This window comes from Lagenorhynchus albirostris, chromosome 2 (genome assembly GCF_949774975.1).
Source record: "Lagenorhynchus albirostris chromosome 2, mLagAlb1.1, whole genome shotgun sequence".
Lineage (NCBI taxonomy): Eukaryota > Metazoa > Chordata > Mammalia > Artiodactyla > Delphinidae > Lagenorhynchus > Lagenorhynchus albirostris.
This window is the reverse complement of record NC_083096.1, coordinates 128,800,680-128,825,361: the sequence shown is the minus strand read 5'-3', so window position 1 is coordinate 128,825,361 and position 24,682 is coordinate 128,800,680. Positions and strand designations below refer to the sequence as shown.

General features: G+C 38.1%; 1 protein-coding gene across 1 annotated transcript in view; it reads right to left on the bottom strand.

Moving 5' to 3' along the window:
* DNAI4 (dynein axonemal intermediate chain 4) overlaps positions 1 to 24,682 on the bottom strand; it is a 125,046-nt gene that overhangs the window by 49,800 nt on the left and 50,564 nt on the right. The window contains 1 exon segment of the mRNA XM_060142545.1: positions 14,022 to 14,177. Coding sequence (XP_059998528.1) covers positions 14,022 to 14,177 — 156 coding nt within the window.

Below are 24,682 nucleotides of genomic sequence, written 5' to 3'. Positions count from 1 at the left end.
CTTAAAGGAAATATTTAGGGCAAACATATAAACAGGGGAGAGTGAAAAGATATAAAGGGGGGGAAGATTTCTACTCTTAAACTGGTAAAATGTCAACACAAGTGGACTGCAATATGTAGAGCATCCACTAAGAAAAGCTCCACAAAGAGATAAGCTCAGAAATACCATATATATATTAGAATGGAATTGTGAAAAAAAAAATGAGTTACCAACAGGAAGACTGAAAGTGGGGGAATGGAAAAAGGTATTCCATTCAAATGGAAATAAAAAGAAAGCTGGACTAACTATACTTATATGAGACAAAATAGACTTTAAAACAAAGACTATTACAAGATACAGAGAAGGGCATAATATAATGATAAAGGGATCATCCCAACAAAAAGGAAAACACTTGTAAATATATATATACACTCAACATAAGAACATTTAACTACATAAAGCAAATACAAATACACATAAAGGGAAAGATTTTATAATAATTTAACAAGAATTATTATAATCGTAGAATAATATAACAATAATACATAATTGTATAATAATAGAAAGGGATTTTAACACCCCACTTACATCAATGGACAGATGATCCAGACAGAAAATCAAAAGGAAACATTTGGCTTATACAACACATCAGACCAGATTGTTTAATAGGTATACAAAACATTCATCAAAAAAACAGCAGGATACACATTCTTTTCAAGTTCACATTGAATATTCTCCAGGGTAGATCACATGTTAGTCCATGTACAGGTTTCAGTAAATTTAAGAAGACTGAAATCATATTAAGCATCTTTTCTGGCCACAAAGGTATGAGATAAGAAGTCAACTACAAGAAAAACCTGGAAACACAAACATGTGGAGTCTAAACAACATGCTAGAAAACAACAAATGAGTTACTGAAGAAATCAGAGAGAAAATCAAAAAATACCTTGAGATAAATGCAAGTGGAAATACAACATTGCAAAATCTACGGGATGCAACAAAAGCAGTTCCCTGAGGAAAGTTTATAGTGATACAAGTCTATCTCAGGAAACAAGAAAAATCTCAAACAATTTAAAATTACACCTACAGGAACTAGAGAAAGAAGAACCAACACCCCCACACAGTTACTAAAAGGAAGGAAATAATAAAGATCAGAGCAGAAATAAATGAAATAGGCACTAAAAAACAATAGAAAAAAAATCAATGAAACTAAGAGCTGGCTCTTTGAAAAAATAAACAAAATTGATAAACCTTTAGCCAGACTTTTCAAGAAGGAAAGAGGGCTCAAATAAATAAAATCAGAAATGAAAGAGGAAAAGTTACAACCAACACTACAGAAATATAAAGTATTATAAGAGATTATTATGAACAATTACATGCAAACAAATTGGACAGCCAATTTGTTGTTTAGAAGAAATGGATAAAGTCCTATAAATACACAACCTACAAAGACTTATCATAATAAAATAGAAAACCTGAACTAACAGATGACTAGTAAGGAGATTCACTAATTAAAAACCTCCCAACAAACAAAAGTCCAAGACCAGACAGCTTCACTGGTGAATTCTACCAAATATTTAAAGAAGGATTATTACCTATTCTTCTCAAATTATTCCAAAAGATTGAAGAGGGAACACATCCAAATACATTCTATAAGGCCAACATACATACCAAAATCAAAGACAGTAAAAACAAAAAGAAAACAACAGGTCAACATCCCAGATAAACATAGATGCAAAAATCCTCAACAAAATATTAACAAACAAAATTCAACAATACATTAAAAGGATCATACACCATAATCAAGTGGGATTTATCCCAGGCATGCAAAGATGGCTCAATATCTGCAACTCAATCAACATGATACAACACATTAACAAAACAATGGATAAAAATCATATGATCATTACAATAAATGCAGAAAAAAGTTTTGATAAAAGTTAACATCAGTTTATGATAAAAACTGTCAACAAAGTGGTAATAGAGGGAACATACTTCAACATAATACAAGCCATATATGACAAAACCACAGCTAATATCATACTCAAAGTGAAAAGCTGAAAGCATTGCCTTTAAGATCAGGAAAAAGACAAAGATGTCCACTCTTACCACTATTATTTAACATAGTATTAGAGAGACCTTCAAGATGGCAGAGGAGTAAGACGTGGAGATTCCCTTCCTCCCCACAAATACATCAGAAATACATCTACATGTGGGACAACTCCTGCAGAACACCTACTGAGTGCTGGCAGAAGACCTCAGACCTCCCAAAAGGCAAGAAACTCCCCACATACCCGGGGAGGGCAAAAGAAAAAAGAATAAACAGAGACAAAAGGATAGGGAGGGGACCTGCACATCTGGGAGGGAGCTGTGAAGGAGGAAAAGTTTCCACACACTACGAAGCCCCTTCACTGGTGGAGACGGGATGGCGTGGGGAAGCTTCAGAGCCGCAGAGGAGAGCACAGCAACAGGGGTGCGGAGGGCAAAGCGGAGAGATTCCCACACAGAGGATCAGTGCCGACCAGCACTCACCAGCCGGAAAGGCTTGTCTGCTCACCCGCCTGGGAGGGCGGGGCTGGGAGCTGAGGCTCGGGCTTCGGAGGTCAGATCCCAGGGAGAGGAATGGGGTTGGCGGCATGAACACAGCCTGAAGGGGGCTAGTGCACCATGGCTAGCCGGGAGGGAGTCTGGGGAAAATTCTGGAACTGCCTAAGAGGCAAGAGACCACTGTTTCAGGGTGTATGAGGAGAGGTGATTCAGAGCACCGCCTAAACGAGCCCCAGAGACAGGCGCGAGCTGTGGCTATCAGCACGGACACCAGAGATGGGGATAAAATGCTAAGGCTGCTTCTGCAGCCACCAAGAAGCCTGTGTGCAAGCACAGGTCACTATCCACACCTCCCCTGCCGGGAGCCTGTGCACCCCACCACTGCCAGGGGCCCATGATCCAGGGACAACATTCCTGGGAGAACACACAGTACACCTCAGGCTGTTGCAACGTCATGCCAGCCTCTGCCACCGCAGGCTCACCCCGCATTCCATACCTGTCTCTCCCCTCAGCCTGAGTGAGCCAGAGCCTCCTAATCAGCTGCTACTTTAACCCCAGCCTGTCTGAGAGAAGAAAAGACGCCATTAGGAAAACTACACGCAGAGGCAGGGACAATTCCAAAGCTGAACCGCAGGAACTGTGCGAACAAGAAGAGAAAGGGAAATCTCTCCCAGCAGCTTCAGGAGCAATGGATTAAATCTCCAGAATCAACTTGATGGACCCTGCATCTCTGGAATACCTGAAGAGACAATGAATTATCCCAAAATTGAGGCAGTGGACTTTGGGAGTAACTGTAGACTTGGGGTTTGCTTTCTGCATCAATTTGTTTCTGATTTTATGTTTATCTTAGTTTAGTATTTAGAGCTTATTATCATTGGTAGATTTGTTTATTGATTTGGTTGCTCTCTTCTTTTTTGTTTTCTTATACATAGATATATAGATTTTTTTTTCCTTTTTCTCTTTTTGTGAGTGTGTATGTGTATGCTTCTTTGTGTAATTTTGTCTGTATAGCTTTCCTTTTACCATTTGCCCTAGGGTTCTGTCTGTCTCTTTTTTTTGTTCGTTTGTTTGTTTGTTTAGTATAGTTTTTAGTGCTTGTTATCATTGGTGGATTTGTTTTTTGCTTTGGTTGCTCTCCTCTTTCCTTTTTTCTTCTTTTTTGTATTACTTTCTAAATTTTTTTATTTTTAATAATTAAAAAAATTATTTTAATAACTTTATTTTATTTTTTTTTCTTTCTTTTTTTCTCCCTTTTCTTCTGAGCCATGTGGCTGACAGGGTCTTGGTGATCTGTTCAGGTGTCAGGCCTGTACCTCTGAGGTGGGAGAGCCAAGTTCAGGACACTGGTCCACAGGAGACCTCCCAGCTCCACATAATATCAAACAGCGAAAGCTCTCCCAGAGATCTCCAACTCAGCTCTAAGATCCAGATCCACTCAACAACAAGCAAGCTACAGTGCTGAACACCTTATGCCAAGCAACTAGCAAGACAAGAACACAACCCCACCCATTAGCAGAGAGGCAGCCTAAAATCAAAATAAGGTCACAGACACCCCAAAACACACCAGCAGTCATGATCCTGCCCACCAGAAAGACAAGATCCAGCCTCATCCACCATAACACAGGCACCAGTCCCCTCCACCAGGAAGACTACACAACCCACTGAACCAACCATACCCACTGGGGGCAGACACCAAAAACAATGGGAAATACGAACTTGCAGCCTGCAAAAAGGAGACCCCAAACACAGTAAGTTAAGCAAAATGAGAAGACAGAGAAATAACAGCAGATGAAGGAGCAAGATAAAAACCCATCAGACCAAACAAATGAAGAAGAAATTGGCAGTCTACCTCAAAACGAATTCAGAATAATGATAGTAAAGATGATCCAAAATCTGGGAAATAGAATGGAGAAAATACAAGAAATGTTTAACAAGGGCCTAGAAGAACTACAGAGCAAACAATGATGAACAACACAATAAATGAAATTAAAATTTCTCTAGAAGGAATCAATAGCAGAATAACTGAGGCAGAAGAACAGATAAGTGACCCAGAAGATAAAATAGTGGAAATCACTACTGCAGAGCAGAATAAAGAAAAAAGAATGAAAAGAATTGAGAACAGTCTCAGAGACCTCTGGGACAACACTAAATGCACCAACATTCAAACTATAGGGGTCCCAGAAGAAAAAGAGAAAAATAAAGGATCTGAGAAAATATTTGAAGAGATTATAGTTGAAACCTCTAATATGGGAAAGGAAATAGTCAATCAAGTCCAGGAAGCACAGAGAGTCCCATACAGGATAAATCCAAGGACAAACACGCCAAGACACAAATTAATCAAGCTTTCAAAAATTAAATACAAAGAAAAAATATTAAAGGCAGCAAGGGAAAAACAACAAATAACATACAAGGGAATCCCCATAAAGTTAACAGCTGAACTTCCAGCAGAAACTCTGCAAGCCAGAAGGGAATGGCAGGACATATTTAAAGTGATGAAACAGAAAAAACCTACACCCAAGATTACTCTACTCAACAAGGATCTCATTAACATGTGATGCAGAAATTAAAACCTTTACAGACAAGCAAATGCTAAGAGAATTCAGCACCACCAAACCACCTTTAAAACAGATGCTAAAGGAACTTCTCTAGGCAGGAAACACAAGACAAGGAAAAAACTTACAATAACAAACCCAAAACAATTAAGAAAATGGTAATAGGAACATACAGATTGATAACTCCCTTAAATGTAAACGGATTAAATGCTCCAACCAAAAAATATAGGCTGGCTGAATGGATACAAAAACAAGACCCATATGTATGTTGTCTACAAGAGACCCACTTCAGACCTAGGGACACATACAGACTGAAAGTAAGGGGATAGAAAAAGATATTCCATGCAAATGGAAATCAAAAGAAAGCTGGAGTAGCAATTCTCATATCAGACAAAATAGACTTCAAAATAAAGACTATTACAAGAGACAAAGAAAGACATTACATAATGATCAAGGGATCAATCCAAGAAGAAGATAAAACAATTATAAATATTTATGCACAAAACATAGGAGCACCTCAATACATAATGCAAATGCTAACAGCCATAAAAGGGGAATCGACAGTGACACAATCAGCAGGGGACTTTAACACCCCACTTTCACCAATGGACAGATCAGCCAAAATGAAAATAAATAAGGAAACACAAGCTTTAAATGATACATTAAACAAGATGGACTTAATTGATATTTATACGACAATCTATCCAAAGAAAACAGAATACACTTTCTTCTCAAGGGCTCATGGAACATCCTCCAGGATAGATCATGTCTTGGGACACAAAGCAAGCCTTGGTAAATCTAAGAAAATTTAAATTGTATCAAGCATCTTTTCTGACTGCAGCCCTATGAGACTAGATATCAATTACAGGAGAAAATCTGTAAAAAATACAAAAACATGGAGGCTAAACAATACACTACTAAATAACCAAGAGATCACTTAAAAAATTAAAGAGGAAATCAAAAAATACCTTGAAACAAATGATAATGAAAACACGATGACCCAAAACCTATGGGATGCAGCAAAAGCAGGTCTATGAGGGAAGTTTATAGCAGTACAACCTTATCTCAAGAAACAAGAAACATCTCAAATAAACAACCTAAACTTACACCTAAAGCAATTAGAGAAAGAAGAACAAAAAAACCCAAAGTTAGCAGAAGAAAAGGAATCATGAAGATCAGATCAGAAATAAATGAAAAAGAAATGAAGGAAACAATAGCACAGACCAATGAAACTAAAAGCTGGTTCCTTGAGAAGATAAAGAAGATTGATAAAGCATTAGCCAGAGTCATCAAGAAAAACAGGGAGAAAACCCAAATAAATGGAATTAGCAATTAAAAAGGAGAAGTAACAACTGACACTACAGAAATACAAAGGATTATGAGAGACTGCTACAAGCCACTATATGCCAATAAAATGGACATACTGGAAGAAATGGTCAAATTCTTAGAAAAGCACAAGCTTCTGAGACAGAACCAGTAAGAAACAGAAAATATAAACAGATCAATCACAAGCACTGAAATTGAGACTTTGATTAAAAACCTTCCAACAAACAGAAGCCCAGGACCAGATGGCTTCACTAGCAAATTCTATCAAACATTTAGAGAAGAGCTAACACCTATCCTTCTCAAACTCTTCCAAAATATAGCAGAGGGAGGAACACACCCAAATTCATTCTATGAGGCCACCATCACCCTGATACCAAAACCAGACAAAGATGTCACAAAGAAAGAAAACTACAGGCCAATATCACTGATGCAAATATCCTCAACAAAACACTATCAAACAGAATCCAACAGCACATTAAAAGGATCATACACCATGATCAAGTACGGTTTATCCCAGGAATGCAAGAATTCTTCAATATATGCAAATCAATCAATGTGATACACCATATTAAAAAACTGAAGGAAAAAAAACCATATGATCATCTCAATAGATACAGAAAAAGCTTTTGACTAAACTCAACACCCATTTATGATAAAAACCCTCCAGAAAGTAGGCATAGAGGGAATTTACCTCAACATAATAAAGGCCATAAATGACAAACCCACAAACAACATCATTCTCAATGGCGAAAAACTGAAACCATTTCCACTAAGATCAGGAACAAGACAAGTTTTCCCACTCTCACCACTATTATTCAACACAGTTTGGGAAGTTTTAGACACAGCAATCAGAGAAGAAAAAGAAATAAAAGGAATCCAAATTGGAAAACAAGAAGTAAAGTGGTCACTGCAGATGACATGATATTATACATAGAGAATCCTAAAGATGCTACCAGAAAACTACTAGAGCTAATCAATGAATTTGGTAAAGTAGCAGGATACAAAATTAATGCACAGAAATCTCTTGCATTCCTATACACTATTGATGAAATATCTGAAAGAGAAATCAAGGAAATACTTCCATTTACCACTGCAACAAAAAGAATAAAATACCTAGGAATAAACCTACCTAAGGAGACAAAAGACCTATATGCAGAAAACTATAAGATACTAAAGAAAGAAATTAAAGATGATACAAACAGATGGAGAGGTATACCATGTTCCTGGATTGGAAGGATCAACATAGTGAAAATGACTATCCTATCCAAAGCAATCTACAGATTCAATGCAATCCCTATCAAACTACCAATGGCATTTTTCACAGAACTGGAACAAAAAATTTCACTATTTGTATGGAAACACAAAAGACCCCGAATAGCCAAAGCAATCTAGAGAAAGAAAAACGGAGCTGGAGGAATCAGGCTCCCTGACTTCAGACTATACTATAAAGATGCAGTAATCAAGACAGTATGGTACTGGCACAAAAACAGAAATATAGATCAAGGGAACAGGATAGAAAGCCCAGAAATAAACCCACACACATATGGTCACCTTATTTTTGATAAATAGGTAAGAATATACAATGGAGAAAAGACAGCCTCTTCAATAAGCAGTGCTAGGAAAACTTTGGATCTGTCACCTCAGGCAAGGGCAGCAAAAGCAAAAATAAACAAATGGGACTACATCAATTTCAAAAGCTTTTGCACAGAAAATCACACTATCAACAAAATGAAAAGGCAATCTACCGAACAAGAGAAGACATTTACAAATCATGTATCTGATAAGGGGTTAATATCCAAAATATATAAAGAACACATACATCTCAATATCAAGAAACCAGATAATCAGATTAGAAAATGGGCAGAGGACCTAAGTAGGTATTTTTCCAAAGAAGACCTACAGATGGCCAACAGACACATGAAAAGATGCTCAACGTTACTAATGATCAGGGAAATGCAAATCAAAACTACAATGAGATATCACTTGAAACCTATCAGAATGGCTAACATCAAAAAGATAATAATGACTTCCCTGGTGGCACAGTGATTAAGAATCCACCTGCCAATGCAGGGGACACGGGTCTGATCCCTTGTCCAGGAGGATCTCACGTTCCGCAAAGCAACTAAGCCCATGAGCCACAACCACTGAGCCCACATTCTGCAACTGCTGAAGCCCACACACCTAGAGGCCGTGCTCCACAACGAAGAGTAGCTCCCACTCGCTGGAACTAGAGAAAGCCTTCATGTAGCAACTAAGACCCAATGCAGCCAAAAAAAAAAAAAAAAAAAGAAAGAAAGAAAGAAAGAAAAGACAATAAATAACAAGTGTCAGCAAGGATGTAGAGAAAAAAGAACCCTCCTGCACTGTTGGTGGGAATGTACATTGGTACAGCCACTACGCAAAACAGTATGAAGATTCCTCAAAAAACTAAAAATAGAATTACCATATGATCCAACAATTCCACTGCCTGGTATATATCTGAAGAAAATGAAAACATTAATTTGAAAAGATACATGCACTCCAATATTCATAGCAGCATTACTTACAATAGCAAAGATATGGAAACAACCTAAGTGTTCATTGATAGATAAATGGATAAAGAAGATATGGTATATATATAATGGAATAATACCAAACCATAGAAAAGAATGAAATCTTGCCACTTGCAACAACATGGATGAATATAGAGGGCATTTTCCTAAGTGAAATAAGTCAGAGAAAGACAAATATTGTATGATTTCACTTACATGTAGAATCAAGAAACCAAAATAAATAAACAACAAAAACCAGAAACAGACATAGATACAGAGAACAAACAGGTGGTTGCAGAGGAAATGAGTGTGGGTGGTTGGGTGAAACAGGTAAAAGGGATTAATACGTACAAACTTCCAGTTATAAAATAAGTCACAAGGAAGTAATATACAGCATAAGGAATATAGCTTATAATACTGTAATAACTTTGTATGATGACAGGTGGTTACTGAACATATCCTGGTGATTATTTCATAATGTATTTAAATGTTGAATCAGTATGTTGTAAAACAGAACCTAATATAATATTATATCCATTATATGTCAATAAATTTTAAAAAGAATAGCTAAAAATCCAAAAAAAGTAACAATATCAAATATTGCCAAGAATGAGAGCAACAGGAATACTCATTCATTGCTTGTGGCAATGCAAAATGGTACAACCACTTTTGAGGACAGTTTCATAGTTTCTTAAGCTAAGCATACTCTCACTATATGATCCAGCAATCATACTCCTAGGTATTTACCCAAATGAGTTGAAAACTTATATCCACACAAAAAACCAACGCATGAATGTTTATAGCTGCTTTATTTATAATCACCAAAAACTAGAAGCAACCAAAATATCTTTCAATAAAGTAATAGATAAACAAACAGTGGTACATCCATATAATGTAATATTATTCAGTGATAAAAATAAATGAGCTGTCATGATAAGACATAGAGAAATCTTAAATGCATATTGTTTAGTGAAAGCAGCCAGTCTGAAAAGGCTGTATATTATACAATTCCAACTATATGATATTTTGGAAAAGGCAAAAATACAGAGACAATAAAAAGATCAGTGGTGGCCAGGGGTATAGGGAAGAAGGAATGATAGAATAGGTGGAGCACAGGAGAAATTTAGGTCAGTGAAATTATTCCATGTAAAACTGTAATAGTGGAAATATGTCATTATGCATTTGTCAAAACTCATAGAACAGTACAGCACAAAGATTAAACTATAATGTAAACTATGAATAATAATATATTAATATGGGTTTATGAATTGTAACAAATGTACTACATTAATGCAAGATGTTCGAAATAGGGGAAATTTTGTGTGGAGTTGGGACAGAGATGGAGTTATATGAATCTCTCAGTACTATCTGCTCAACTTTTCTATAAACCTTTGCTTAAAATGCCTACTCATTTTTTAAAATCTAAAACCCTACTGCAAAAGAAAAAAAAAGCCTTTAAGAGAAAATAATTTTTCTCTGTGAACTGAGCTATGGCCTTATACACTTTCAAAAATGAAAACTATTGGCCTATTTTTCCCTTGAATATGATAACAGAGGTTAAAATATAACCCATACATTCAAAATTTAAATGGAATAGAAATACTTCTTAAAGCAATATGGATCATATTTAACTTTCTTCTCTTTGTGTTTACATTACAAAATCTCAGAGTCAAAAAGGACCTTAGAGGTGACCTAGTCCTAGTTTTTATCTGAATTACTTTCTCAATAAATCTGATCATTTGGCTCTGTTGCATACATTTTTCTGTTTTATTTTCTCCCTTTTCCTAGTTCTGGGGTCTCCTATTCCACTAACTGGCCATCATAATAAAATAAAATTTATTTTCACTTTGTATTGTAGTTATTGAATATAATTATATTATCCCTTTTTGCTTTTAAAAGCACACCCATACACACATGAAATAAAAGACCCGCAATTTGAGACATTTTCCTTGTAGGACCTTCCACTAACACTTTTTTGTGGATCAATGGCTTTAATGGGGGTGGGATAATATATTTTGAAGTCTCATGTAATTTTTAGTCTAAGATTGATTTTTTTCCTAGCAATTTTTGGAATCTTCTAAAAACAAACCTACTGTATGGACATTAATACTTAAATAACAAAAAATAATGTTTCTTTAATGGTTACTAATGATTCATTCTTCCCCTTCACTTTCCTCTGGGAAAATGAACTGGTGTTCATTATAAATAACTTTCAGTAAAATATGGATATAGTCTACATACCATAAATATCATTTAAAAAAACCAAAAGGATATAGGTAACACATCTAAAGTTTAGACATTTTTAACAGTAAACTTGAGAAACAATGATAGAGCAAGTTATAAGGTGATAAGTTCCATGAATCTGTATCTCTGAAGGGTATGTAGTCATTATAAATAAGGTCATTGTTTTCTGAAAATTACCAATTCTTTTTAAACTTGGCTTTTCAAAATATTTACTGATTTACTATTTTTAAATATTACATTTGTCTTTGGGTCAAAATTAGTGAGAGTAGAAATATTTGAGTTCAATTTATGAAAATTTACCAAAACTTTACAAAACTTTGCCAGGGTATAGTTTGAAGTAAAGACCATCCCTTAAATGTAGTAATATAATTCTAGAAGAAAAAGACTCAGAAGTTCAGAATATGGAGACAAAAATTATATAATCACAATATAATCAGAAGTGGAACTTAACAAACTTCTTATAACTGAACTTTGTAAAAATTCTTTCATAGCAGTATATCTGGAGAATTACAATTTTGTGTTGGTTTTAATTATAACATTTAATCTTAAAACTTAACATACTAAAAGCTAAATTTGTAATGCAGGATTTCCAAGCCTTGGTACTATTGACATTTTGGCCAGATAATTTTTTTTGTTGTGGGGCTGTTTGGTGAATTGACGAAATTTTAGCAGTATCCTTGGCATCTACCCAAAATGTCAACATAGTCATGACAACCAAAAATGTCTCCAGATATTGCCAAGTGTCCCCTAGGAAAGGTAAAATTGTCCCCAATTAAAAGCCATTGTTGTTAACGTATCTCCATTTTATGTTGTCACAGAGCTTGCATATTTTATTTTTCTTACAAGTTATCTAACGTATAGAAAGAGAGAGAGAAAACTGTGGAACCTACATGTATGAAAAAGAGCTTAAGAGCAAGTAAAGAAGCGACAGAGAAAGATACGATCTTTGAAACTCTTGACAGGTATCCAAGAAAAAATAAAATTTTCAGTTCAAAGTTCAAGACTATGTGAAAGAGTAACAATGGGGCTTCCCTGGTGGCGCAGTGGTTGGGAGTCCGCCTGCCGGTGCGGGGGACGCGGGTTCGTGCCCCGGTCTGGGAGGATCCCACGTGCCGCGGAGCGGCTGGGCCCGTGAGGCATGGCCGTTGGGCCTGCGTGTCCGGAGCCTGTGCTCTGCAGCGGGGCAGGCCGCGGCGGTGGGAGGCCCGCGTACCGCAAAAAAAAAAAAAGAGTAACAATGATATTTCTAAGTAAAAGTTGTATTTTTCATGTTCCACCAGAAAGAAAATATTGTAACTACTACAAAAGAATTTGTTAAAAATGTCACATGAAAACATTCCAAAAAATCTTAAATAACAAGACACTAATAAAAGAAATTTTAAAAGATATAAATGAATGGAAAGGTAGTCCATGCTCATGGATTGGAAGAATTAACATTGTTAAAATGTTCATGTGGGGCTTCCCTGGTGGCGCAGTGGCTGAGAGTCTGCCTGCCGATGCAGGGGACGTGGGTTCGTGCCCCGGTCCAGGAAGATCCCACATGCCATGGAGTGGCTGGGCCCGTGAGCCATGGCCACTGAGCCTGCACATCCGGGGCCTGTGCTCCTCAACGGGAGAGGCCACAACAGTGAGACGCCCGCGTACCGCAAAAAAAAAAAAAAAAAAAATGTTCATGTGACCCAAAGCAGTCTACAGATTCAATGCAATCCCTATCAAAATTCCAATGGCAGGTTTCACAGAACTAGAACAAATAATTCAGAAATTTATGTGGAACCACAAAAGACAGTGAATAGTCTAAGCAATCTTGAGAAAGAAGAACTAAGCTGGAGGTACACACTCTCTGATTTCAAACTATACTACAAAGCACTAGTAATCAGAACAGCATGGTATTGACATAAAAACAGACTCATAGATCAATGAATCAGAATAGAGAGCACAGAAATAAATGCACACATATATTGTCAATTATTTATGACGAAGGAGCCAAGAATATACAATGGGGAAAGGATAGTCTCTTCAATAAATGGTGTGGGGAGAACTAGACAGCCACAAGCAAAAGAATGATACTAGATTACTATTTTACACCAAACGTAAAAATTAACTCAAAATGGATTAAAGACTTGAAACATAAGACCTGAAACCATAAATCTCCTAGAAGAAAACATAGACAATAAGCTTCTTGACATTGGTCTTGGCATTGATTTTTTAGATCTGACTCCAAAGCAAAAGCAACCAAAGCAAAAATAAACAAGTGGTACTACATCAAACTAAAAAGCTTCTGCATAGCAAAGGAAACCATCAATGAAATCAAAAGACAACCTACTGAATAGGAGAAAATATTTGCAAACCATATATCTGGTAAGGGGTTAATCCAAAATATATAAAGAACTCAAAGAACTCAATAGCAAAAAAAAAAAAAATCTGATTAAAAACGGACAGATAAGCAAAACAGACTTTTTTTCCAAATGGTACATGAGATGCTCAACATCACTAATTATCAGGGAAATGCACGGTATTATGTTAAGTGAAATAAGTCAGAGAGAGAAAGACAAATACCATATGATTTCACTCATATGTGGAATGTAAAAAACAAAACAAAAACCAAACTCATAAATGCAGAGAACAGATTCATGGTTGTTAGAGGGGAAGGAGGTTGGGGGGTAGGTGAAATGGGTAAAGGGGGTGGGTTAATTATAGAGTGACAGATAGTAACTAGACATGGTGGTGATCACTTTGTAGTGTAGACAAAGATTGAATTATACGTTGTACACTTGAAACTAATATAATGTTATATACCAATTTTACCCCAATTTTTAAAAAACTGAAATAAATGAAATCTTACTTTTTTCTAAATTACTCCCTGGCAGTCTTTGGTCCCAGTCTTTAGAAGGTATGCTTGCTTTACTACTTGAATCAACTGTAGATCTTTTTACTGGTAAAGATGAAAGCTCCATAGCATTATAAGAATCGTACAAATCCCAAGCAGTGGACATTATGCCTAAATAAAGAAACAGAAAGGTACAAAGTATTTTGAACCAAATTCTAATATTTTCGCTTATATATAACGAGTTATAGCAAAATCTAAGATAAGAAAATCTATTGTTCAGGGAAAAAATACTATTGTTTTCCAACAATGGCAGGAAGTAGGTAACGATGAAAAAGAAATAAATCAAGAGGACATCTTAAGAGATCCTTAGCCATTACACTTTTAGCATCTACAAATACCTTAATGTTTTAGTAATAGCTGCAAATAATCCTCACCATCTATTCTGATCCCCATGCCTTCCTCTCTTTATCCCAAACTGGTGCCACATAATCTCATTAGTCTGTCAGTATAGGGCTGCCTTGATATGGTCCTGGACAACCATGTTATAATAAGGTTTTAAGGTGCTTTACTTAAGGTTAACATATAACATACTATATTCTATAGTACTTTTTATTTGTAATCATATAATTCCATTTTTATCAAGTTAAATTTCCTATATACTAATGTGTAAAGATTGTACTTGGGAAAGTGACAGACTGTTCTCAGGAAATTTATAGACTAGTATGGTTATTACCTTCTCTTTTTAAATTTTTGTTTAATTTATCTATATTTAATCAAATTAGCAAATATAACAATGGCCTCCAAACAAAAACTGGTAATGTTATTTATCTTTAATATATAAAAATAAAAAGTGCCCAACCCCTTTTATTGCTGATATAACAATGAAATTCTCATATATAAATTATTGTATCAGTGACCATGTAATGATATATTCCTACATGCTAACCTTACTAAACTTTCAGTTAAAGTACAATGATTTAATAAAAAGTTATTTTCCCTGAAAATCAAAACAGGATCTAGATCTAATAAATGCAACTACTTCATTGTTAGAACTTTTATTTTCATGATGTGGAATGAAAGAGCTCTGGTATTTAACAATTTTTTCAATTAGTAAGAATGTTAATTCACATCTCATAATAACATTTCTATCTTAATGAACTTATCTTGATAGTATGTAACGAAGTCATGCACAGAGTAAATAAATACCTAGTATATTTTGCTGAATTGAAAAGGGTACAATTTCCATGGTCACAAAGTAAAAGACCTTAGAAAGAAATTATTTCTTTGAATTTTGAATTGCTTAACCTTTTTCTTCCGTTAACTAAAAGTTTAGGAAGTTGAGCATACAGAAATATATTGTTACATGGTCACTAATAAGATAATTGTTACATAAATAAATATACAAGTTATAAATGAGCAATGTAAGATGTTTTGGTGATTTAAAGTTGTTTCTTCTTTAAAGATAACAACATTCATTGGTAATTTTAGTTTAGGTAACATCATTACATTTGTTCACTGGAATAAAAATTAACCTAAGAAACAGAAAACCTAAGAAACAGATATTATGTACATGCCATAATATCATGTACAAGGTAGAATAATAAATAATGAGTGTGACTTCCCAGTTTTATACTGTCATACACTATTAAAGAAATCTTATTTTAATTACTATCAGAAAAAAAAGTATTCCCTACTATATGTATGTTTTGAGCATTTCTGTGTGTACGATTGTGTAAAGTTGTTACAAGTTTTAAAACATTGTTTCTATCTACTAGTTTAATTCAGACTATATAAAAGAGTAACAATTGGCCACGTAACATTTATAGAAAAATAATTTTGGGCTTCTCTGGTGGCGCAGTGGTTGAGAGTCTGCCTGCCGATGCAGGGGACACGGGTTCGTGCCCCAGTCCAGGAAGATCCCACATGCCGCGGAGCGGCTGGGCCCGTGAGCCATGGCCGCTGAGCCTGCGCGTCCGGAGCCTGTGCTCCGCCACGGGAGAGGCCACAACCGTGAGAGGCCCGCGTACCGCAAAAAAAAAAAAAAAAAAAAAAAAAGGAAGAAAAATAATTTTATTTTAGCTGAGTAAAAGGACATGCTTACTGTAAAAGAAAAGGTAAGACTTACATTTCCATCACCTAGAAATAATAACTGCTAACATTTTCATGCATGTCTTTCCAGACTGACATAAATATATATGTTTGTATATGAACAAACATAAATGCATATTTTTAATAAAAATGAGCTCATATCACACATACTTTTTTAAAAGAATTTTTATTGTAGTATAATATACATAGAAAACAAACTGTCTTTATGAAATCTACTGAGTTTTAGGATTTAACTGTATTTTCAAAAGTTAGCCAGGAACACTAATACATTTATTGAATTATCCATTTTTTTGAAATGACACTTCTGTAATAAATTATTGTATGTATACTGTTAGGTGGGAAAACTTTTCCTCAGTTTTTGTGAATCTTTACAGAGGCAACTTCAGCTAAATTGACATTTCTGGCTTCTCTATGTCCCTCATTCACTAATTGCCAGGGAAAGAGAAATGGCTAATCCTATAGGAGAGTTTAGGAGAAGGAATTGCAGCTCAGCCACTTTTGGATTCTTTTGTTAAGCCTGCTCACTTGCAAAAGCATGCATTCTGGTCTGTTCTCACCCATGCAGAGGAGGTCTGTGCTTTTCTAGCTGTGCCAATTACTATTGGTAAGATCTATTCTGGAGGGGAAAACAGCAAGTCCACTTAGCTGTGGATTTAAGGCTACATTTTTCAATTAACTTCATCAGTAATAAAGGTACTACTTTTATTTCCTTCTCTGTGACTCCTGAATCTCTTTCAATTTCAACCAAAATCAGGCAAGGAAGACATGCTTTTTTATTGATCCATAAAATCTCAATACTTACTTGGTCTGTATCAAATTCTTTAATATAAATTGTACCATTATTTTTAAAATTTTTATTGGAGTATAGTTTATTTACAGTGTTGTGTTAGTTTCAGGTGTACAGCAAAGTGAATCAGTTATACATATACATATATCCTCTGTCTTTTAGATTCTTTTCCCATATAGGCCATTACAGAGTAGAGTTCCCTGTGCTATACCCATTATTTTAATAAAACCTTTATTGTGAAATATATACCTTCACAGAAGAGTGTATAACACATATATGTGAATTAAGAATTAATACCATGTACTCACAAACCAGTATAAGAAATAGAACATCCTTAGATGCTTAGAAGCCCCCTGGACACTCTCCCATCATAGGCCCCTTCCTTCGAGCTACCTCCAAAAGAAGTATTCACTTTGCGTAACTTTTGTATTGATCATTCTCTTGCTTTGTTTTAAGGTTTTTTTCTCCTATGGCAAATGCTATTGGGGTCCTGCATGTATCCATTCTGCATCAGCTATTACTTGCCAATCTCCCAACTACCAGCACCTGCATTTCTCTGCTTGGGTCTGTCTTTGGTCACCAAGACCACTTTGATGTCCATAAATTAGGCTGGGATTGCCAAGGAACTAACAAGCCCATCAACCATGAAACAATGTATACCTAGATAATACACTGTCTAGTTAAAAAAACAGAATAGCAAACACTAACACAGATGCATAAGGAGAAAACAAAACCACTATTAGATGAGGACAATTAGATGAGGACTCCCAAGAGAAGACAAGCAGAACTATCTGGGCCATAATCTGACTTCAGCTTCTTTGAGAGTTTATAAGAGACACTTAGAGGGAAATCACAGGGTGAGACCATGAGTAAGTCCTTGGAAACACAGAGCTTAACCCACTAACAGCACCTGACAAGCTAGGCACTGAATGTCCACTGAAAACATGGTCAGGGTAAGTGGGCTGCTTTGTGTTTTCTGTTCACCATGACTTCTCTGCTGCTCTCAGGAGTATGGTAAAACAGAACATGTCTGTGAAGTGAAATGAGTTTCCTCAACTTACCTAAGGAGACCTACTGGAAAGGAGAGTAGGGACTATATTAAGAATGGTAAAACCCAGCTAGATACAGAGAAGGATCTGGGCAGATTCACCTGAGCATTCTGTCCTCAGGTTAAGAAGATGGGACTCAGAGTTTCCAGTTCCACAGTTAAGGGGCTTGGAAGTTGCCATTCTGTACTAACAACAAGTAAAAAATTAAACAGACTGAAAAATCAACACCTCTTCTTGGATCTGAAAAAGAGGTAAGGACACAGGGAAAAGAACTGCTGCCTCTAAGATTGGAGAGTCACAGTTTACTGCAGCAGAGACTCAGAAGTAGAAACTGCTGTGGGAACCAGTTCTGGGGTAGGAAAACCTGAACTGTAAATGATGAATTGGTGCAGGTTCAGTGTGGACAAGTCTGAGAGTTAAAAACTCTAAGGGGCCCAGTCATAGGGAAGCCCCTGCATTTTGTGAGCTTTATCTCCAGGAGCTGGACCAGATTCCCAGAGTGAGTATGAGAAAAAAAAAAAAAATCCCTCATGCTTCTGGTAGGGGAAGGGGAAAAGGAACCATTCTGAAATATACCAGAGCACTCTGTTCTTAACAATGCCTGCCCTCAGAATAAACTAGTTCAGCAGAGAACAGCCTGCCAGGGTCTTTTCAGAGCCTAACTGACCTGTGGGAAGGGAAATACCCAGCACCAGCACACTGGAGACGTCTTGTCCTACCTAAGGGTGGGGAAAAAAACTGAGACACATTTGTGAAGTTCATAGTCCACAGGAATAGGTACACTGAAAGGCTGAAACCTAATCAAAGGACTAAAATGCCTGCCTCCTCCACACCTTACCACCACAGTACTAAAGGCCTATTTACAGCAGCTCCTTTTACCTGATACATCATGTATCATATGTATCATACTAAAAGATCATACTAAAAGATAAAAAAATCATACTAAAAGATAAAAATCATACTAAAAGATAAATCATACTAAAAGATAAAAAAATCATACTAAAAGATAAAAAATTATACTAAAAGATATAAAAATCATACTAAAAGATAAATCAAATCATACTAAAAGATAAAAAAAATTTTGAAGAGGTAGAGCAAGCATCAAAACTAGACATGGCAGGGATGTTGGAATTATTAGACCAGGAATTTAAAACAACTGTGATGAATATGCTAAGGGCTCTAATGGATAAAGTAGACAAAATGCAAGAACAGATTGGCAATGTAAGCAGAGAGATGGAAATCATAAAAAAAAGGACCAAAAAGAAAAGTGAGAAACCAAAAACACTGTAGAAGAATGCCTTTGATGGGCTTATTGGTACACTGAACACTGCTGAGGAAAGAATCTCTCAGTTTGAAGAAATCTCAACAGAAATCTCCAAAACTGAGAAGGAAAGAGAACAAAGACGAAAAATACAGAACAGAAAGAAGGGAAAGAAGAAATCTTATTTGAAGACATAATGGCTGAAAACTTCCCTAACCTTGGGAAGGAGATAGACATCCAGATCCAGGAAGCCCAGAGTTCCTAATAAGAGGAAACCAGGGCTTCCCTGGCGGTGCAGTGGTTGAGAGTCCGCCTGCCGATGCAGGGGACACGGGTTCATGCCCCGGTCCGGGAAGATCCCACATGTCGCAGAGCGGCTGGGCCCGTGAGCCATGGCCGCTGAGCCTGCGCGTCCGGAGCCTGTGCTCCGCAACGGGAGAGGCCACAACAGTGAGAGGCCCGCGTACCGCAAAAAGAAAAAAAAAAGAAATACCACTCTGTGCATGGCCACAACTGTGAAGTAAGGAAAGCCCTATCTAAGGAAAAGGTGGCTAGTGCTTCATCCAGCCAAAGAGGTCAAAGTGGTTCTGGAAACTTTGGTGGTGGTCGTCGAGGGGGTTTTAGAGGGAATGACAGCTTTGGTCGTGGAGGAAACGTCAGTGGTCAAGGTGGCTTTGGTGGCAGATGTGGTGGTGGCTATGGTGGCAGTGGGGATGGCTATATTGGATTTGGTAATGATGGAAGCAGTTTTGGAGGTGGCGGAAGCTACAATGATTTTGGCAATTATAACAATTAATCTTCAAATTTTGAACCCATGAAAGGAGGAAACTTTGGCGGCAAAAGTTCTGGGCCCTATGGTGCTAGGGGCCAATACTTTGCCAAACCACAAAACCAAGGTGGCTATGGTGGTTCCAGCAGCAGCAGGAGCTGTGGCAGTGGCAGAAGGTTTTAGTTGCTGCCAGGAAACAAAGCTTAGCAGGAGAGGAGAGCCAGAGAAGTGACAGGGAAACTACAGGTTACAACAGATTTGTGAACTCAGCCATGCACAGTGGTGGCAGGGCCTAGCTGCTACAAAGAAGACGTGTTTTACACAATACTCATGTGTATGGGCAAAAAAAAGCTCGAGAACTGTATTTATGACTAATTGTATAACAGGTTATTTTAGTTTCCATTCTGTGGAAAGTATAAAGCATTCCAACAAAGGGTTTTAATATAGATTTTTTGTTTTTTGCACCCATGTTGTTGATTGTTAAATGTAATAGTCTGATCACGACACTGAATAAATATGTCTTTTTAAAATGTGCTATGTAAAGTAGTTAGTCTACTCTGAAGCCATTTTGGTAAACTACCCCAACAGTGTGAAGTTAGCATTCCTTCAGGGTGATGCCAGGTTCCATGTGAAATTTATTTACAACCTGCTTGGATGGAGAAGCCATTGTCTTCAGAAACCTTGGTGTAGTTGAACTGACAGTTACTGTGTTGTGACCTGGAGTTCACCTTTAAAAGGGTCACCCAAGCAAAGTCATGGAGTTTCTTGGCACATCCTATGCAATATATCTAAATTGAATTATGGTACCAGATAAAGTTATAGTTGGGAATGAAGCTTGTGTATAATCCTTTATCGTGTGTAACCAATAAACGATTTAATACCCTCTTGAAAACAATGCTAAAGGGACTTCTTTAAGCTGAAAAGAAAGGATGCTAATTAGTAACAAGGAAACATGAAAGAACAAGTCTCACTGAAAAGGTAAATATATAGTAAATGGATTAATCACTTTTAAGCTAGTATGAAGATTAAAAGAAAAAATAGTAAAAATAGCTATGATGACAATAATTAGTCAATGAATACATAAAATAAAAAGATATTAAATGTGGAGAAGGCGGAAGATGGCGGAAGAGTAAGACGCAGAGATCACCTTCCTCCCCACAGATACACCAGAAATACATCTACACGTGGAACAACTCCTACAGAACACCTACTGAAGGCTGGCAGAAGACCTCAGACCTCCCAAAAGGCAAGAAACTCCCCACGTACCTGGGTAGGGCAAAAGAAAAAACAGAGACAAAAGAATAGGGACGGCACCTGCACCAGTGGGAGGGAGCTGTGAAGGAGGAAAAGTTTCCACACACTAGGAAGCCCCTTCGCGGGCGGAGACTGCGGGAGGCGGGGTGGGGGGGGGAGCTTCGAAGCCGCGGAGGAATGCACAGCAACGGGTGCGGAGGGCAAAGCGGGGAGATTCCCGCACAGAGGATCGGTGCCGACCGGCACTCACCAGCCCAAGAGGCTTGTCTGCTCACCCGCCGGGGCGGGCGGGGCTGCGAGCTGAGGCTCTGAGGCTCGGGTTTCGGCTTCGGACGGAGCGCAGGGAGAGGACTGGGGTTGGCGCCTTGAACATAGCCGGAAGGGGTTAGTGCACCACAGCTAGCCGGGAGGGAGTCCGGGGAAAAGCCTGCACCTGCCGAAGAGGCAGGAGACTTTTCCTTCCCTCTTTGTTTCCTGGGGCGTGAGGAGAGGGGTTTAAGAACGCTGCTTAAAGGAACTCCAGAGACGGGCGCGAGCCGCGGCTAAAAGCGCGAACCCCAGAGACGGGCGCGAGCCGCGGCTGAAAGCGCGGAATCCAGAGACGGGCGCAAACCGCGGCTAAAAGCGCGGACCCCAGAGGCGGGCGGGAGACGTTAAGGCTGCTGCTGCCGCCACCAAGGGGCCTGTGTGCGAGCACAGGTCACTCTCCACACCCCTCTTCCGCGGAGCCTGTGCAGCCCGCCACTGCCAGGTTCCCGGGATCCAGGAACAACTTCCCCGGGAGAACGCACAGCGCGCCTCAGGCTGGTGCAAAGTCACGCCGGCCTTTGCCACCGCAGGCCCGCCCCGCACTCCGTGCCCCTCCCTCCCCGCCGGCCTGAGTGCGCCAGAGCCCCCGAATCAGCGGCTCTTTTAACCCCATCCTGTCTGAGCAAAAAACAGACGCCCTCCAGCGACCTACACGCAGTGGCAGGGCCAAATCCAAAGCTGAGCCCTGGGAGCTGTGAGAACAAAGAAGAGAAAGGGAAATCTCTCCCAGCAGCCTCAGAAGCAGCGGATTAAAGCTCCACAATCAACTTGATATACCCTGCATCTGTGGAATACCTGAATAGACAACCAATCATCCCAAATTAAGGAAGTGGACTTTGGGAGCAAGATCTATGATTTTTTCCCTTTTCCTCTTTTTGTGAATGTGTATGTGTATGCTTCTGTGTGAGATCTTGTCTGTATAGTCTTGCTTCCACCATTTGTCCTAGGGTTCTATCCGTCCATGTTTTTTTTAAAAAAATTTTTTTTCTTAATAATTAATTTTAATAACGTTATTATACTTTACCTTCGTTCTTTCTTTCTTTCTTTCCTTTCTTCCTTCCCTCCTTTAGACAACGAATCATCCCAAATTGAGGAGGTGGTCTCTGACAGCAAGATTTATGATTTTTCCCCATTTACCTCTTTTAGTGAGGGTGTATGTGTATGCTTCTGTGTAAGATTTTGTCTGTATAGCTTTGCTTCCAACATTTGTCCTAAGGTTCTATCCGTCCCTTTTTTTTTTCTAAATAAGAATTTTTTAATTCAATAACTTTATTATACTTTATTTTATTTTTACTGTATCTTCTTTCTTTCTGTCTTTTTTCCTTCTTTCCCTCCTTCCTTCCTTCCTCCCTCCCTCCCTCCCTCCTTTCTTTCCTTCTTTCCTTCTTTGCTTCTTTCTTTCTTCCTTCCTTCCTTCCTTCCTACCCTCCTTTCCTTCTTTCTTTCCTCATACTTCTACTAATTCCCTCTACTTTTTCTCCCTTTTATCCTGAGCCGTGTGGATGAAAAGCTCTTGGTGCTCCAGCCAGGAGGCAGGGCTCTGCCTCTGAGGTAGGAGAGCCAACTTCAGGACACTGGTCAACAAGAGACCTCCCAGCTCCACATAATATCAAACGGCGAAAATCTCCCAGAGACCTCCATCTTAACACCAGCACCCAGCTTCACTCAATGACCAGCAAGCCACAGTGCTGGAAAACCTATGCCAAACAACTAGCAAAACAGGAGCACAACCCCACCCATTAGCAGAGAGGCTGCCTAAAATCATAATAAGGCCACAGACACCCCAAAACACACCACCAGAAGTGAACCTGCCCACTAGAGAGACAAGATCCAGCCTCATCCACCACAACACAGGCACTAGTCCCCTCCACCAGGAAGCCTACACAACCCACTGAACCAACCTTAGCCACTGGAGACAGACATCAAAAACAGGAGGAATTACGAACCTGCAGCCTGCAAAAAGGAGACCCCAAACACAGTAAGATAAGCAAAATGAGAAGACAGAAAAACACACAGCAGATAAAGGAGCAAGATAAAAATGCACCAGACCTAACAAATGAAGAGGAAACAGGCAGTCTACCTGAAAAAGAATTCAGAATAATGATAGTAAGGTTGATCCGAAATCTTGGAGATAGAATGGACAATAGAATGGACAAAATGCAAGAATCAGTTAACAAGGACCTAGAAGAACTAAAGGTGAAACAAGCAACGATGAACAACACAATAAATGAAATTAAAAGTACTCTAGATGGGATCAATAGCAGAATAACTGAGGCAGAAGAACGGATGGGTGTCCTGGAAGATAAAATAGTGGAAATAACTACTGCAGAGCAGAATAAAGAAAAAAGAATGAAAAGAACTGAGGACAGTCTCAGAGACCTCTGGGACAACATTAAACGCACCAACATTCGAATTATAGGGGTTCCAGAAGAAGAAGAGAAAAAGAAAGGGACTGAGAAAATATTTGAAGAGATTATAGTTGAAAACTTCCCTAATATGGGAAAGGAAATAGTTAATCAAGTCCAGGAAGCACAGAGAGTCCCATACAGGATAAATACAAGGAGAAATACGCCAAGACACATATTAATCAAACTGTCAAAAATTAAATACAAAGAAAGCATATTAAAAGCAGCAAGGGAAAAACAACAAATAACACATAAGGGAATCCCCATAAGGTTAACAGCTGATCTCTCAGCAGAAACCCTACAAGCCAGAAGGGAGTGGCAGGACATACTGAAAGTGATGAAGGAGAAAAACCTGCAGCCAAGACTACTCTACCCAGCAAGGATCTCATTCAGATTTGATGGAGAAATTAAAAGCTTTACAGACAAGCAAAAGCTGAGAGAGTTCAGCACCACCAAACCAGCTTTACAACAAATGCTAAAGGATCTTCTCTAGGCAAGAAACACAAGAGAAGGAAAAGACCTATAATAATGAACCCAAAACAATTAAGAAAATGGGAATAGGTACATACATATCGATAATTACCTTAAATGTAAATGGACTAAATGCTCCCACCAAAAGACACAGATTAGCTGAATGGATACAAAAACAAGACCCTTATATATGCTGTCTACAAGAGACCCACTTCAGACCTAGAGACACATACAGACTGAAAGTAAGGGGATGGAAAAAGAT